Here is an 18,559-nt window from a genome sequence, read left to right on the forward strand (position 1 = left end):
TCGAGCAGTAGCCGCCGCTGCTGTCTCTATCCGTCAGAGCGAGGGAATTGTACTTTCGAACTCCCTCACTGTGTTAGTACCCCATGCGGTCGACACCCTTTTGAACCAGACCAAGACTCAACACCTGACTAGTGCACGACTGACTGGGTACGAATTGACTCTACTTGCACCCCACATCACTCTGAAGAGATGCACGACTTTGAATCCTGCCACACTGTTGCCCTTGCCTGAAAATGACCCCGATGTGCCCCCTATACACGACTGTGTGACCCGCACGGACGAACAGACCAGGAGTAGAGTTGACCTCCGAGACACTGCTTTTACAGACCCTGATGGAGAGCTATGGGTAGACGGCTCTTGCATCAAACTCCCAGACGGCACCACTTCAGCTGCCTATGCGGTAACGACAGCCCGAACAGTAGTTGAGACAGCCCGCATCACACAACGATCCGCACAGGCGGCAGAGCTAATTGCCCTCACACAAGCATGTATCATAGCGGCAGGGACCTCGGCGAACATTTACACGGACAGCCAGTATGCCTTCGGGGTGGTTCATCATTTTGGGCTCTTGTGGAGGGAAAGGGGATTCCTGACGTCCCACGGCACGCCCATCCTCCACGGAGATCTAGTTTCCGCCCTGATTGAAGCAGTTCTCCTCCCCAAACGATTAGCAGTGATCAAATGTCAGGCACACAAGAAGGTGACGGACTTAGTCGGACAGGGAAACGCGCTGGTCGACATCACTGCCCGAACCACAGCTGAGAACAGGACGATGACACGCATGTATGTGACCAGGTCATAAGCAGAAAAATGGACTGACGCTAGGGAGACGATTAGGGACATCCAGTCGGCCAGCACCCCTCACGAACTGACCGAGTGGGCACGGTGGGTTTAAAGGACGATGAAGGCTGCTGGCGGACAAAAGATGCAAACAAATGGTTGCTGCCTGACTCATACTTGATTCCCATACGGACTATGGCACACTCCCCCGCACACATAGGATCTGCCCCCATGATTGAACTCATTTCCAAAGTCTGGCACAACGGCAAAATCCCCGACTCAGCCAAACGCCTGGTCCAGCAATGCCTTATCTGCCTGCAACACAACCCCGGGAAAGGAACTGTGGTACCCCGGGGAGGGTTTGGGGTCCCCGACCACCCCTTTGAGGTCCTCCAGATGGATTACATCCAGCTAGAAAGATGCCAAAGCCTGAAATATGTATTAGTCATTGTATGTGCCTTTAGCAAATGGGTAGAAGCCTATCCAACCCGTGATAACACTGCCATGACTACTGCCAAAGTACTACTGAAAGAGTTTTTCCCTTGCTACAGCCTTTTTTTTCTCGAATTTTATGGAGCGACAACGGCCCCCACTTCATAGCTGAAGTTATCCAACTAATCTCGAAGGGGTTGGGTGTAAAACAGAGGTTTCATGCAGTCTTCCACCCCCAATCCTCTGGCTTAGTTGAGCGACACAACGCCACACTGAAACTAAAACTGTCAAAGATAGTGGCCACCACAGGACTTAAGTGGCCAGATGCCCTCCCACTGGCGTTGCTATTGATGCGCTCCACTCCCACTAAGCACCATTTGACCCCCTACGAGGTTGTATTCGGGCGACCGATGAACCTCTGGACTGCCCCCAAACCGACCTCCATTCACGACGTCCCGGACGTCCTACTGTCTGATTACTTGTACAAATTGACTAAAACGTTGTCTGTCATTTATCAGCAGGTGCAGCAGGCCATCCCCGATGCTTCCAGGGGTCCGGGTCACGACATCCAACCGGGGGATTATGTGCTAGTCCGGAATTTTCAACGGGCAAAGAGTCTCGAACCCCGGTGGACAGGCCCCTGGCAAGTACTGATCACCACCCGGACGGCCCTTCGAGTGGAGGGGAAACGGCACTGGCTGCATGCACACCACTGTAAGAAGGTCTCCTCGACCCTGGCCACAACAGAAAACGTCGACACCCAAGAAGAGCTCCTGAACAAGGATTGACCATCACTGAACTGCTATCCTGATACCGAGGCACTCGAACTTGCAAAATTCTCTGATCTCACTGTGCCATCCAGGGAAGGGTATTTCCTGCGTCGAAAGGAGGGAGCTTCGGCTAAGTAGACCACAGACTAAGTTAAATCTCAGAACGGTGGCCTAAACACAACCAAGGGTTACCCGGAGAGAAGCTAAACAAAGTCTGTGGTTCTGCCCACTACCGAGCACCTTGAAGATGATGGAAGCGCCAGATAAGAAGATGATGGAAGCAACCGGAAATACCCACTACAGGAACCCAAAGACTGACAGTATGCACAAATCAAAGACAATCGCCTTCTTCATTGTCTTCATCCTTTGCCTCCTCCTCATGACTTCCTTCTGGATCTTGGAGGAAAGCACACCCGCTCATCAGATATTGCTGACCACTGCACAGCCAACCACCATGAAAGATCATCACCTGATCTCCCTTTCGCCTCAGCTCCGAGAAAGGCGTAAGGAGTTCTGGAACAATTCCTTTGTGCAACTGTTGCACCAGCACAACCTTGCTGCCAACGCCACCAACTGCTGGATCTGCGGGTTGCTCCCGCATGCCACCGGACACTTCTACTATGGGTTCTGGCTGAACAAAACGGGAAGGACATCTGCTCCCTTTTGTCCTGTGACCTCTGGTTCCGCCTTCCATATGGACATCCCTGCCAAAGAACGAGTTGAAATGCAAGTGCTCCATAATCCAGCTAGACCCACCTTCTCCTACCTGCGGAAGCGAACGGCTGCCACTCTGACTGTGGCTCTGTCTGTTATCAATGTCACGGGCCTTGTGTGCATCGAAGGCCGGGGAACACAGCTGGTGGGTCACAGTTCCTGCCAAATCACCAGGTCATTGGACTCAATTGATCCCCCCTCCTTTGTTGCTTCTCCGAATATGTACTTTGTTTGCGGCACCAAAGCTTACACTTGGCTCCCGAAAGGTTGGGGGGGTACTTGCTACATCGCCTTCATTCTTCCCCCAAGGTATGTGGCCCCAGCTAACCATCACCGGCAGAAGCGCGCAAGAGACATTGGACAAGCCGACTCCACCGGAGCACAGTTCCTGGATGCGGTGAAGGGACTTGTTCCTCTGTGGGGCCGATGGCAAACAGCCGCGCCATCCGACACCTGACCCAGGCAGTAGAAACGACGATCAACATCACGGCTGGCATACTCGCTAACAACACGGCTGAGCTTCAGGCAGTCCTCCTGGTGGCTCTTCAAAACCGCCTTGTTCTAGATGTGGTTCTAGCCGACCGTGGAGGAGCATGCCGCATCATCGGATCCAGCTGTTGCACCTACGTGCCAGATAACTCGCCTTCAGTCTACAAAGCAATCGAACACCTCCACAGACTTTCCTCAGAGGTTCACCAGGAGCAAGAAGGATGGTCGCTTGGGAGCTGGTTTTGGGATACTTTGAAGGATTGGGGATGGAGGTGGTTTACATTTATATTGATACCGGTCGTGGTACTGTGTGGGTGTTGCCTAGGAATTCAATGTTTGCCACCTTTGTGTTCTCTCATTTCTAACTGCATGTGCCCTAAGACTTTGGGCTTCGGAACTGAGCACATGAGTCCCCTCTATGAGATAGAAATACGTGGTCTTATGGGGATAGATCCCAATTGACAAGCTGGCGAGACATGTTAAAAGGGAGGACTGTGGAATTTTGGTTTGCGAACTGAACATCATCTGCGCCATCTTGCCCATTCCCCAGACTCACGTACGAATATGCACGGCAGCCATTTTAGGTACCATGGTCTCCCTGTTCACGATCGATCGCTAGCGCACTCCCCTGACCCTGCAAGCATCCCCCACGCACCCTGGCTGCCCCCGCTCTCACATGCACAAGTCATAAACCCTCTCCTTCCGCGTGACTCTGTCCCTGGGAGTCACACCCCGCGCCTGACCAACACCTCCTTTCCTTTCATGAATACCCCTCTTTTGATAAACCCTTCCTCTACGCTCGATTGTCCACTCCGACCCTTCCTTTCATGAATATCTCTCCTTTGATGACCCCTTCCTCTGAGCCCGATTGTCTGCACGGATCCCAGGCCATCACCTAGCCGGAGGATACAGTTTATTGCCCCCTACTGTATGAAGACGCCCCTCTTCAAAGGAGCTACTATTGATCATGGCCTCCCCGCCCCCTGATCCGATCAGGCGCACACATTCTAAAGAATCGGCGGAACATCCAGCTGCGTGATAGCCCCCTCCTATTGTATGTGGGGTGAGGACCTCTACTGTAGCTACGTGTTGTAATGGGCCGGAAACGGGGATTCCGGGGATGTCTTTTCCTTACTACACAGTGTCTTTATTGTAATAAAGAATGGTCACATGCCATAAACCAGTGTATAAGAGGCCAGGCCTCAGAGAAGCTGTTAGAGCACCTTGAAACGATACCTTGTTGTCCGATCTGATGTGTTCTGCTCCGTCGGAATAAAACTTTGTTTCCTGTCATCCTGTCTCCAGCGCCTGCCTCTTTGTTTGATAACCCTTGCATGGTATTAGAGGCGTTTAACGCCGGGCAAATTCTTGAGAGACATCGACTCAACCGCCTGACCATTTTTTTTACTTTCCTCATAACTGGTTCCAAATGACTTCATAAGCCTTTTTGCTTTTATCGCTAATGGAAAAAAGATGCTACTGAATAACAGATAAAATGATCCTGTAACATTTGCAAAAAACATAACGCTACTCGACCTTGCCTAAAATATATTTGCGTATGATTGAAGCTATAAAAAATTTAAGATTAAGTGCATAGTGTTTACAGAAAAACAGAAAGTGCAAATCAGTTTGAGTCAAAACTCCATCACATTGAGAAAAAGGCAAAGCTTGTTGCGAGTAGATACCAGAAGGATAGCCCAACATGTAGGGGATAAGATTTAATCTGAATCTTAACAGTACAAATAGATGCTGACGATTTGTCACAAATGACTAATAAGAAGCGGTTCCCTCGGGAATAACAGGTATGTTCAAATAAGTTAAAACTGTTCTTTTTTGATTATTGTATGCATATCTTACTCTTTTCATGTTGCATAAAAATTTAGTTACATTTTTTTAGATATTAACCCACAAGTAGATGGGGTCTTAAAAACATGTAGACTTGAAGTAGTGAGAGTATAATAAGCATATGAGATCCATGGCATCTTATGAACTTTATCAAGCGAAAGACAATCATGAATGATATTTTGAGCTAAGGGTAATTATTCCCTTCACCAGATTGAGTGCCACAACAGGATTGGTGCTAGACGGACCTGGTCGATTATATATGTTACTTCTAGCTCAAGGTGGCAATTAAAAGAACAGCTTCTAGGAAGGGCTACACATTTTTTCAAGAAAGTGCCTTCCGTGTACTGAAGTGACTCAGAGTTTGTGTATCCCCATACTCCTGCTCCATATGTTGCAACAGAAATAGCTTTGTCACTATATATCGGTTTCATAACATTTAGTAGTTTTAGAGCCCAGTTATTTAATGAAATTAAAAATTGCATCAATACTTTTTCCTAAAAACAAGTTTCTTTTGTCAATCATATGGTTCCAAGTGGTGGTTTTATTAAACCATATTCCCAACTATGAAAAGGTATCTATTTTTTCAATTTTGCGGTCATCTATGTGAAGGACAGGGTTTCTCTTTGGCCGTTGGCCAACCACTAGCAGAAAGGATTTGGCTTCATTTACACGGAGGTTCAACTTTCCCATAAGAGACAGATACTCCGTTATCAGTTTCTGCAGTGCCAAGCCAGTCCTGGCAATTAGCACTGCGTCATCCGCCTAAAGGAGTATGGGAATGCAACTTTGATTCATATCGGGGACATCTAAAGTGTAAACAAAGCGAATAGAAGAGGGGCAAGGACACACCCCTGTCCGACCCCACTTTCTATCTTAAAGCAACTTGTACATTCTCCCTTATTTCCATATCGTACAAAGGCTATAGCCTGTGCATGCAGTCGTCTTATTAAGGAGATGATGGCTTTATCAATGCCCATTTTTTCCATAATAAGTCACAATTGGGGGTGGGAAACGCAGTCAAAGGCTGCTGTCAAATCCATAAACCCCATGAAGAGCGTTACCATTTTAGCTACGGTATATTTGGAGCCAATCAAATGTAAATTTAAACATTGGTCCACAGTGCCTTTGTGTTTCCTGAAGCCTTATTGCACCGGAATCAGGATATTTCTCTGACTGGCCCAATCCTCTAGTTTATTTAATAGGACGTGTCCCATTAATTTTGCAGTGTTGTCCATCAGCAGAATGGGTCGATAATTTTTGGGGATTGATCTATCACCTTTTTTGTGTATTGGGACTATAATTGATTTCGACCATGATTCTGGTGGTCCAACACTAGATATTGCATTAAAAACATTGGTTAAAAAAGGGGCCCAAAGGTCCGGTTTATCGAAAAAGAAATCAATAGATACAGGTTAAGGAGTCATATATTGATGGCCCAAGGACCTTATACCTGTCTAGGGAGTGGTATAGGCCCAGGAGTACTTGCAAGTGTTGCATTGCCAGTTATCTATTTTTTCGGATAGATGAGGTTTCTCTCTTCAAGAGATGCTGAGAGTGTATTTCAATGCTGTATTGGGTGGTATGCCGATCCCTGAAACTTGGGCCAGTGCTGAAATAATCCCTTTGTATAAGAAAAGGTGCCCCCTTCTACCAGGTAATTACAGGCCCATTAGTTTCATAGATGCGATGCAGAAGGTTTTCTCAAGAGTCATCCTAGAGCGGCTAAAAGAGTTGATAAAGGACCAGGACGTTCTCAGCTCTTTACAAGCAGGCTTTAGAAACCAAACTTTCCCCATTGACCAGGTATTCCGCCTCCAACTCCTCTATCTTAAAACAGTGATGTTAGAGGGTGGCAGTCTATATGTGATTCTTGTAGATCTAAAATCTGCTTTTGATCTAGTTACGAGAACCAAACTCTGGTCTGTTCTATCCAACAGGGGGGTCCCCACCTACCACTAATATCATCAGGAGGCTACACGAGAAGAACTATGTGCAGGTTCGATGTGGGAAACTGGGGCAGCTTTCTGTACCATTCCCGTTAACTAGGGGAGTACGACAGGGCTGTGTGTTGGCACAACCCTATTCTGTTTGCACATCAATGGGTTGGTGGATACTTTAAATGAGGTCAGTGACAATGACGCTACCAAGAATTGGTCCACCAAAATTCCAGCCCTGATGTTCGCTGACGATAACCTCCTCTGTACAAAATCGCCCAAGGGGATTCAAAGGATACTCGGTGGGTTTAACTCATTTTGCATCGAGCAAGGTTTTGAGATCAAGGTTGCCAAGACGTAAGCGTAGCCATTTTTGTGTTTTGGGGGGATCACTCTCAATGAGCACATGGACTGGGCCTTTCACATAGGGAAACAGAGGTTGAAACTAGCACATGGTACCAGTGGCCTGGCTAAGGTTTATAGGTCTTTATTTTCTACGCCTCTTAGCCCCCGGATGGAAATATACAAAACCCAATGTCTGAGAGCCATTACTTACGGGGCAGATCTATGGGGACGCAAGTTTGTTAAAGATATTGTACTGGTAGGAAATAAATTAATCAGGGATTTAGTGACACTTCCATCTAGCACCCCCCCTGACTCGACTCAGACTTGATCTAGGGTTGTGCCGGATCTCAGAGCCCACTGGCTTAAGACCTCTTCTCTTCTGGAGGAGAATTTAGTCGACCCCAGAGCTGAATCCATACAGACAGGATCTACAAGAACTTCTGGGAAACCAGGGGCCAAAAGCCTACCCTGGTTTTCGCATCTTAGAGACACCCTGACTAGTATATGACTGGAGTCTCTTTTTACGGCTTGTAATGCCTTTCGTACTCATTATTTATTTAATGGTGTTCCTGAAATAGTCACCTAATCTATGAATATTTAGAATTCAATTTTCAAATCATATGAGAGAAAAAGTGAAAACAACAGACTGTGAACCAGGCCCCTCAATTTAAGGCCAGCCTTTCTTACCTGTCCAGCTTTTGCCACTCGAAGTATCAACGAGCACAGAGGTTAGCCTGACAATACTCTTCAAATACTACACTCAGTTTTTTCTAGCTGTAATTTCCTCTCCAGCTTTTCCAGATAACACTACCGGCTGTGGTAGGTGTATTACAGGGCTTGCGTTTATGTGCCTTATCCTGTCATGGGGCTATCTACTGTCTTGTATGGATTGTTCTAATGTTCAAACTACTCCCTTGGGTTTGTCTAGATCGGTCAAGTTTTTTTTCTGAGTTTTGAAATTCTGCTCCAGTCCCACACGCATCAGATAAAGCAAATTAAACCCTATACCATGCTCCTTATTTAATTCTGTATTTTAAGATGGATTTTTAACCTCTTGGCTGCTAATGACAAGGGTAACTCGTCATGGACTTTCCATTGATTTCAATGGAAATTATATGATCAGAGTAATAATGCCTTAGCAGCCAAGAGGTTAAAGAATGTTAAACCCTTTCCCGTCTCCATTGCTGTGTTTTTCAGCATGTGCAGACGCCTGCTTGATTAGTGTCAGCTGAATATATATTTTGGCTTAAGCATATAACCAACATCTGCATGTTCCCTAATGTAAAAAAGCACAATGTCTACTCATTTAATGGCAAGTACAGTAGCAAATCATGTTTTATTAGCTTCATTTGGAAATATCATTGCTTGGTGCAATTAATATAACTAATAAAACATATGGAAGATTGACATTTACTTTACCTGTATTAGCCGGACAGGATTTTGCATGCAATCTTCGCCTCCGAAAAGATAGATTCTTTGGTCTTTTGCAGCAACAGCAGGGTGAAGGACAGCAAGAGGCATATTTGACATAGCCTCCCAGGTATTGTAAATAGTGTCATATCTCTCTACAGAACTCAGGATCCCGTGGTTGTTGCCAATACCTCCAATTGAGAAGATGTAGTTCTTGGAAGTGAGACTCCTGTGGGAATAGCGGGGGACAAGCATGGGTTCACCCATCCTCCACTGATTCAATTTAAGAGACAGAATGTACATATTACGACTCACTTGGTGCTTCTCATTACTGACAGGCATCCCTCCCAAAACATAGATGTTACTGTGCAAACCTACTGCAGTGGCCTTGTAAAGTCGCAGTGGTAGCTTGGCAAGACTTATCCATTGGTGAGTCTTTTCATCGTACAACAGAACGTCTCTCGTTGTCTGCTGGCTGTTCTTTCTGCCTCCCACATTGATCATGAACTCTTGCTGAGAGTACCTCCGCGGAGCATGCCACATTGGTTTAATATCTGGAGCATTTGTGCTAGAAAGACAAAACAATAGTTTGCGGGCCGTCTCCAAGTAGCTTTTGCAAACCGGGGAGGACTGAATAAGTGGATCATTGGCAATAAACTGGAAGAGGAATGTTGGGTGGACGTACTGTATCCTGACCTTCTCAAACAAATCCTGCATGTAGCTTTTCCTTGCCTGTGGGTCATGTTGTATCCAGACCATTATTGTCTCAAACACCTGCTCTTCTTCTCCGCATAGATCATCGTCTCCAAGATAATTCATCAGTTCCAAAGCACAAAGCTCTTTTAGGTCTTCAGAGTTCGCTACTTCCGGAAAACATTTCAAGGCCATATCCAGGGCTTTACTCTTGAGATTCTCACAGCATAAAATGTCGGACAACCTTTTAATACTCAAACAGTTCTTTGGTGTCAGCTGGTTCTGGAGGTACTTGGAACAGGCCTCAAATAGCTTTGGATACTGGAACATTGACGCAGCCTCTATCAGCAACAACACATTCTCCCCTGTGATGAGAATTTCTCCGGTGTAAACATATAGGATGATTTGAGACAGGGTCTCCTGGTCAATACAATGGATGTCCACTTTTGCTTGATGACTTTCCTTAAAGTTGTTGCAGAACATAGCCTTGAAGTAAGGGCTGCTGGAGGCAAGCACATTTCTGTGGCAGGCAAATTCACAGTCACCAACGCAGATACGAACATCAGTCAATATCTCGTTCTGTCTGAAAATGTTAAATTGCCTTAGCAGTTCCAAAGCAAAGTTTTGATCTTGGAAAAAGAACCCCTCTAGTGATTGTTCTTCCATTACGGCCTAGGTGGGAGAATCCTGTAATTTATACGGCACACCTTACACAACCTGTATCATATCTTCCATCTCTGTTTTTGCAACACTGAAGATCTGAGCTAAAATGAAATTCTTATAGAAAGCTGGAAACAAGGATTACTGCAACTGAGGTCAATGAGCGACTTTTCCATATGTTGTTGTGACACAAGAGGAATTGAAATCACTTCTTCTGTGATCCTAACAGAAAGCAGAAAAGTTGTAAAGAGTGTTGTTCACAAAAATAAATAAATCAAAAATAAATAAATACTGTTGATTAGATCATGCAAGTTTACTTTGTTAACAATGCGAAGGTGTGCATACAATGAATCACAATACTAGCACAAGCATGAATCACATACAATGAAATATCAGACAATGCAAATCAGGATGGGTCAAATAACTCTTTCATATTGCTCAAGAAAACATTTTCTTCAAAGACCCTGATTTTTACAGCTAATTTATTAACATCTGAGATGTTCCAGGTGCACCCAGAAGATTACTACGCCATCTTAAACGTACACAGCATCCCAAGATTGTTCTGCAGCATTCACGGGGTAGAATTCTTGTGATTTAATGCACCCTAAGGCAAACCCTGCTGGTCAGAAAATCTCATAACCGACCATTTCATAACAATCTGTGTACCATCTTCTGTCATCTACCAGAATGCAGAGGCAGAGTAAGTGCCATATTAGTTTGTTACAAATCAGTTTAACCCATATGTTTTCACTTTTTGGGACTATTCTAGTTTATGACACAAAAGCTTAATTGCAGAATACATCCTGGTCAGACAGGAGATTAAGGAGCAAATTGTTCTTTTGTTGCTTCTGGCCCAGGGAGCTTTGCTAATCTGCAAACTTGTATGAGGACTTTGCTCCTTTCTGGGTGCAGATGTCTTGCAATTTTATCCCTGGTCTGTCCAGTTTTGCCTTACCATAGTACTCCCTGGGACTTAAGGGACCTACTTTGTGTGTGGATGTGCTCCTTGTGAAAGGGGCAGTATAAGAAACAAGAAACAAGGGGACCCGTCTAGGTAGTTGAGGACCTCGGGTAGTTAGACTGTTTTAACAGTACTGCATCTTCCATTTGTGTAATATGTGTTGCAGTCACTGTTGGTTTGTGCTTACACAAGATTGCATTGTATTGTAATCCACCTTTTGCTCCACTCTGTTTGCCTGTCATTTTCCCCATGTATTGTTTTCTCCTTTTTCTCACTTGGTACAGGCTTGTGCCCAGTTTTCGATTTGTGCTGTGTCTCACCTAATCTTGAATCTTCGTATTATTATTGAAATAAATATTCCTCTGTCCGGCTGGACATTGGATAATAAGAGACATAGTTCTTATCTAGGTCTGTGCTTATTGTTCAAAATTGCATTAAAAAGTTTAGGACCTTTGTCTTTCTAAAAACCTTGTGAAAGGGGGGCATGCCGTAACTCATAGTGAAGTCTGCCAATGGCTGCAGTGGACTGAAACATTTCTCCATTAATGCATGTTGGTGTGTGTGGAAGGAAAATGTGAATGAAACCAACCACAGACTAATGAATGAAATCTGGATGAAACCCCAATAAATACCTATGGTACAGACATAATTTTAGTAAATTCAAAAGGTCTTGGCTAACACAGACCTAAAAAAGTCAATCAGTCTGGCAATGGCTGGAAGCCTCTTGCCTTTGAGAAGAAAGAAGGAAAGAAAGACAGAAGAAAAGAGAGACGGAAAGGAAAAAAGAAAGATAGAGAGAGAGGGGGTAGGGAGTAGGAAAGAAAAGGAAAGAGAAAAGGAAGGCAAGAAAGTGATGGAAAGAGAATGAAGAACAAGAGAAGAAAAATGGTAGAAAGAAAGAAATTAGCAGGAAGGAAAGAAGGTAAGTGAAATAAATAAATAGTGAAATGGAAAGAAATAACAAGAGAAGGACAAAAATAGACAGCAGAAAATAAAAAAGAAAACAGAACAAAGGCAAGAATTAAATAATGGAATAAAGAAAAAGAAAGAGGGAAAGAGAGAAAGAAAGGAGAAAAGAAAGAGGGAAAGAGAGAAAGAAAGGAGAAAAGAAAGAAAGAAAGAAAGAAAGAAAGAAAGAAAGAAAGAAAGAAAGATGATCAGCTGATACATAACAGTTGCAAATGGACACTATCTGATCTGGTATGCTTTGAAATAGCAGCAGCCAGAAAAGCAAAACACTCCGGAAGTAATTTACAACAGCATTGGCAGGGGAAGGGGTATGATTAAGATGGAATGTGCATCAGAAGCTTCCTGCTATCATGCCCTAAACACAATTACCACAATAAATTATTTATATAGTAAACACAAAAACACTGGCACTGAAGGGAACTAACTTGTGTGCGGATGTGCTCCTTGCGAAAGAGAAAAATGTAGTAACTGAAAGTGATGTTAACCCATGCTGTAGTGGGCAGAAGCAAAATGAGAAAGACACAAGAACAGATTAATGGATGAAGAACGGTGGTTGAAAGGCCCTCTATGTATTGTATTGTATTTGCATTTATATAGCGCTTACTACCCCTGACGAGGCGTCAAAGCGCTTTTTCAGCGAGTAGCACGCTACTCCGGGACCCATAGAGGATTAGTTTTGAATTAGTATAGTGAAACATGCAAGTACATTTTAAGTGGTGGATAGGTTAGTCAGTTATTTGGACCTGGAATGATAGCAGAAGGATAGAGGAGGACAAAGGTTTGTATTTATATAGTGCTTGTTGACGCACGCTATTCAGGAAGCCTACAAAGGATTAGTGGTGAATTAATATGGTGAAAAAAGTAATTTCAGTGGTGGATATTAGTCAGTTACTTGGAGTGAGAAGGATAGCGGAGGGATAAAAGGGGAAGAAAGATTTGCAATCATATAGCACTCGTTACCCCTGTTGGGTGTTGAATCGCTTTTCTGGCGAGTAGCACGCCACCCCGGAAAGGATTACTGTTGAAAATTAGTATAGTAAAAAAATATATATGAAGTAATTTGAGTAGTGGATGTAAGTATATAATACATATTTTAGTCTTGGCTATCGCCTGACCTATAAAGCTTCCAAGTGGTCCCATGCCAGGTGTGACTCATTCTCTCTTTGCATGCTGGGACTAGTAGGCCCACACACATAACAAGAAATTCACAACAAAACGTCCTAGAAATAAAAGTGCTGTTTACCTCAAAATGCAGGATTTAGCTACAGATGTCAAAGAAAACATGGGGTCCCAATACAGTTACAAAACAAATATTCTAGCCATAAGGACACAAAAAAGTTGACCAATTTGAACATCGAATGCAAATTGTTTTTAAAATTGCACATTTTCAAATGTTTCAAGCTTAACCACAAAGAGCTTTATTTAAACAGATAGTGCGGTCTGTTGGAGGGCAGTGGGGGGGGGGGGGGGGGGGGACAATCGAAATTCAGTATTAGTTTTAGCTAGTTGCATGAGGTCGAAAAAAGCCTGGGCATAAGGATAAATATCCATATAAATTAATTGAACAATACAATTACACAGCACACAAGACAGACTTACCCGAGAACTTTCACTTTCGAGCTGGGACGTCACAGCTGCCCGCCTTACTGTGTTTTGCGCCCCTCGGGAGAAGCCTCTAAGCCCTGCACGCCTGTGGACAGAGAACCCCCCTGTGTTTCTCACGGCGGCAGATTAATTCGTCCACGCAGGCGTCTGCTTTTGTTCAATTCTGAAGAGACTTCCCCTGCTTTTCGAGGCTCTGTAAAACAACCATGGGGCAGCGAGGTACATACAGCAAACTAAATTCCGGGCCTAATAATAGCCGCAGATGTACTTGGCACTGTTGATGCATGTGACTTGGCCTTAGAGCAAAGCGGCCGGCAGGTTCTGCGCACGCGCGAGAACTGTTTACATTTTAGAAATAGAAGCCTGGAGCCTCTGGCTGCTCATTTGGAAAATAGCTAAAGACAGACTGCCATAATCCCAGTAACCCGCGAACAGTTTCAATTTTCATTTTACTGCGAGCCGGACAAAGAGTGGTAAATAATTTAGAAAGGAAAAAGTGTTCCTGGGAAGAAGATGTATTCAGTGCTTAAGGGAACATTCCGGGAACAGGCCTCGTGGAACTAGGAAGGGGTGTCATTTATTTCTAGGAAGTTTGCTAAAGGTCGCACTCAAATACCTGCTTTTTCGAGGAACACTTTAAAGGCAGGGAGCGGTAGCATCTGCGTCACTAAGACAAAGAGTATTATTGACTCAGTGGTACTCATTTTATCGAGTCGTGATAAAATGCTGACTGCAAAAACACAATTCACCTTATGACCTTTTGATGATCACGCTGAAATATGGCTGCCACGTGATCGTTTGACCAGTATTTTAGTGTTCCAGGCTGTACACAAATTACGGAAATTAGCGAAAGGGGTGAAAGGGGGGACCCGGGGAGAGCTGTGTGCGAGCCGGTCTCTCCCCGGGTGGGTTCGCGCGGGTCAATGGCCACGGCAGGTGGGATGCTGATTAGTGAGGGCCAGGTGGGACAATTAGGGCCAGCGGAGGGCAAGGGAGCATTGAGCATTAGGGAGGCGGGCGGCGAGGTTCGTTTTTGTCCCACCCACCCTTCCCCCTTTTTTCTTTAGGCCTTTTGTTTTTCCAGTGCTTACGTGCTGATTTAGTTTTTTTTTTTTTTTTTGCCACTTTAAGACAGGTTGTTTTTCTTTTTTGGCGGATTTTAGTGGGGGTGGGCAGCCTGGAGCGGGTTGGTCCATCCTCAATAGGCAGTTGTAGGAAAGGAAGGGGTATACATAAGAGTTAGGGGCTTCTGGTTTGGTTAGGGTTAACTTGGTGGGGGGTTTATCAGTGGGTAGGAATGATCCGTTAGGCTGAGAGCAGTTTGAATTTGTAATTAAATAAATAAATAAAGAAGTGGTTTGATGTGTTGTGTAGTATATGGTTATTGTTTGAAATGACGCGCGTGAACGCACGCGCGTCATTCACAAACAATAAACATCGTGTTATTGTTTAAATGTGTGTATGTCGCGTGTTGTGTTCGTGTGAGGTGTGTATGTGGATTTGTGCCGCGTGTCTGCATGTTGTCCTTTGAATGTTGCGACGTGCTTGCAGGTTTGAGTCGCGTGTCTGTGTTGTTGCTTGAATGGAAATGCTTTGCTTAAATAGTGTTGCCGTGCGGTTAAACAGCATTCAATTTGTACGCTGATACTTTTGGCTGCACATTAAAGGATCTGCTTACCGAATTAACTTGGATTGTTTCCTGGAGAGTTTCTTTCACTTTTATTACACTGGCGACGATCAGGAACACGTTTCCATGCGTGCAACGAGTATATTTTCAGAAGTTTTCTCATTTTTTTCAACAAATCGTTTTCATTGGCTGTTTCACTTGGAAATTTTTACCCTGGCATTTTCTATTGGATGCTTCACAATCTTACTCTTGGATAATACAAAGAAGGATTTATAAGAGCTTTATCCATTGGTTACTGTTTGGTATCATCGTTTTAAAAAAAAAAAAAAAAAAGGGAACACTTTATTTCTTCAGTTGACTGTGGATTGTGAACAAGTAGAATATATCTGCCTAGAGGAGTACTTACAAGAAGGAAATTAACAGTAAGTGACATCTGTGATTCGCACACACTGTTGTGAGTCACAAACATTTCAATTGTAAAATATTTATTAATTTTTATTGTTTAAATCGGTTGCTTTTCGTTAACTATGACTGGGATTCAACCCCCTCTTTCATTTTTAGCCAGTAAGGGTGATCCTCCTATTGAGTGGGACATTTGGGAACCTATGTTTTTAGCATACGTTGAAGTTTTAGAGGAAGAAGAATGTGGAGCAGAAAGGAAATTAGCTCTATTAAAGCACTGTCTTGGTGGAATAGCACTTAAAGAATTCAAAAGTTTACCTCCTTTAAGTGACACTTCTAATTTGGATGTATATCAGATTGCTACTAGGCAATTGGCTATTAGATATGGAAAAAAATTAATATGGTCATGGAAAGATTTAAATTTTACTCAAGAAAACAACAAACGGATGAGTCCATTGATAACTATGTATCTACATTGAGAGCATTAGCAGTCAGATGTGATTTCGAACATATTAATTATGATCAAGTTTTAAGAGATCAAATTCTTATGTGTACTAATAACAAAAAGATACAACAAAGACTATGGACAACCTCTGATATGACCGTAAATGCAGCGATTGAAATTGCAAAGTCAATAGAACATTCTGAAAAATTTGTAGATGAAATACGTTCGCAGAGCAACAGTAAATCTGATATTCTAATTATAAATAACGAAAATGAGAAATTTAAAGATTCAGGAAAATATGGGAAAAATATTAATACAAGGAATGATAACCAGTATAAAAACACATACAGAAATAGATGGCAAAAACCTGATCAAAGGATGAATACGTGGCAAAGAGCAGATTCAAGAACATACAATATGTACTGTTTTAGATGTGGTAGTAGTTACCATCTAGGGAATTCAAAATTATGTCCAGCACTGGACAAAGTATGTTCAAGATGTGAAAAAAAGGGCATTTTTCAAAAGTTTGCAGATCAGCACCAAGGAGAGTCAGTTTAGTTCAAGATCAAGAACATGAAGGTTCAAGTGATTGTGAATTTGATGTGAATACCATAATGTGCATAACTACAGAACCAAAAGTAAGGAAATTTCCTTCATGTAATATCACCGTTAATGGAGTTTCTACCAAAGTATTTGTTGACTCTTGCTCATGGTACACAATCCTACCTGACATCTTATTTAAATCTAATTGGCCTCATGTTAATTTGATACAACCAGATATCACGCCAAGTGGATATACAGGCCATAAATTGCAGCTCATTGGTTACTTTATTGCTGAACTCAAATTTAAAAACCACTCTACACATGGAAAGGTGTATATTACAAAATCTGGTGATTAATTATTAGGTTGGCCACATGCAGAACAATTGGGAATTAAACTTGATCCTAATGCTGATCCTCCTGTTTATTCTATTGACTCTGAACCAGGCAAATCTGTACAAAGTAAAACTGGAGAAGACTTGATCTCCGAAATTAAAGAGAAATTTCCAAAATTATTCTGTGATGTTCTAGGAAAATATAAAGGATTCGAACATCGGATAAAAGTACATGCAAATGCCTTGCCTGTCCGTCATAAAGTAAGGAATGTGCCTCTTTCTTATAGAGAAAAATTAAAAGAAATTTTACATGACATGTGTCAAAAGAAAATAATAGAACCATTGAATCATCTCCATGGGTTTCACCCATTGTAATTTCGATCAAATCTGGGGGAGATCTTCGCGTATGCATAGATTTACGCAGTTTGAACAATGCAATTTGTGTGGACTCACATCCCTTGCCCAATCTACACGAAATGGTTTCCACTTTAGATAATGCTAAGATATTCTTATGTCTAGATCTAGCAAGTGCGTATCACCAAGTGGTCCTGCATGAGGATTCAAAAGACTTAACTGCTTTTATTACACCTGAAGGGTTATATAGGTTTTGCAGGATGCCCTTTGGGTTAGCAAGTGCAGCTGCAGTTTTTCAGAGGCTGATGAAAGAGACACTAAGTGGATTAACTAGGGCAATTGCATTCCAAGATGACATTTTGGTCTTTGGGAAAGACATAACAAGCATTTATTTAAAGTATTGAACGCCTTATCGGAGAAGGGTTTAACTCTACGTGCGTCCAAGTGCAAATTCAGGAGAGAAGAAGTAGAGTATCTTGGACATTGTATTAGTGCAAATGGCATTAGACCTAAAAATTCACATTTGGAAAACATTAGCAAAGCTCCTGTTCCTCAGAACAAAGAACAATTAGTTGCCTTCCTAGGTCTTGTTGAATTCTATGCAAAATTGGTGCCGCTCGTAGCTGGGACTGTGACCGTGTAACAGTGCGGATTCCTTTCGTGTATTTCACCCGTTGCCATAAGGAGAGAGGAGAAGGCGTCTCTGAGCCTGTTCAATCACCGGGAAGCCTGCTGCATCAGGGGACGGGACTGCGAGACCCATGGTTCCGCGCAGGAGCATCGGAGCGCACCTGGAGTCTCTTCCCGCCCCCTGCTCCTCCCCTGACTGATTGCCTGCACACCTTAAAACAGCTCGCGGCCCCCGCTTCGCGGGTGCCGCTCGTAGCTGGGACTGTGACCGTGTAACAGTGTGGATTCCTTTCGTGTATTTCACCCGTTGCCATAAGGAGAGAGGAGAAGGCTACTCTGAGCCTGTTCAATCACCGGGAAGCCTGCTGCATCAGGGGACGGGACTGCGAGACCCAGGGTTCCGCGCAGGAGCATCGGAGCGCACCTGGAGTCTCTTCCCGCCCCCTGCTCCTCCCCTGACTGATTGCCTGCACACCTTAAAACAGCTCGCGGCCCCCGCTTCGCGGGTGCCGCTCGTAGCTGGGACTGTGACCGTGTAACAGTGCGGATTCCTTTCGTGTATTTCACCCGTTGCCATAAGGAGAGAGGAGAAGGCGTCTCTGAGCCTGTTCAATCACCG

At 43.7% G+C, this 18,559-nt stretch overlaps 1 protein-coding gene across 1 annotated transcript in view; it reads right to left on the bottom strand.

The window, feature by feature from the left end:
* Positions 1-13,921, bottom strand: part of KLHL38 (kelch like family member 38) — a 94,583-nt gene extending 80,662 nt beyond the window's left edge. The window contains exons 1-2 of the mRNA XM_086966188.1: positions 13,602-13,921; positions 8,729-10,294 (exon numbers count right to left, since the gene is read on the bottom strand). Of these exons, the coding sequence (XP_086822314.1) occupies positions 8,729-10,078 (1,350 nt within the window). The 5' untranslated portion in view covers positions 10,079-10,294; positions 13,602-13,921. The remainder of the gene's footprint in view (positions 1-8,728; positions 10,295-13,601) is intronic.
* Between the last annotated feature and the right edge of the window lie 4,638 nt (positions 13,922-18,559).

Source organism: Lissotriton vulgaris, chromosome 4_1 (assembly GCF_964263255.1).
Source record: "Lissotriton vulgaris chromosome 4_1, aLisVul1.2, whole genome shotgun sequence".
In the NCBI taxonomy this organism is placed as follows: domain Eukaryota; kingdom Metazoa; phylum Chordata; class Amphibia; order Caudata; family Salamandridae; genus Lissotriton; species Lissotriton vulgaris.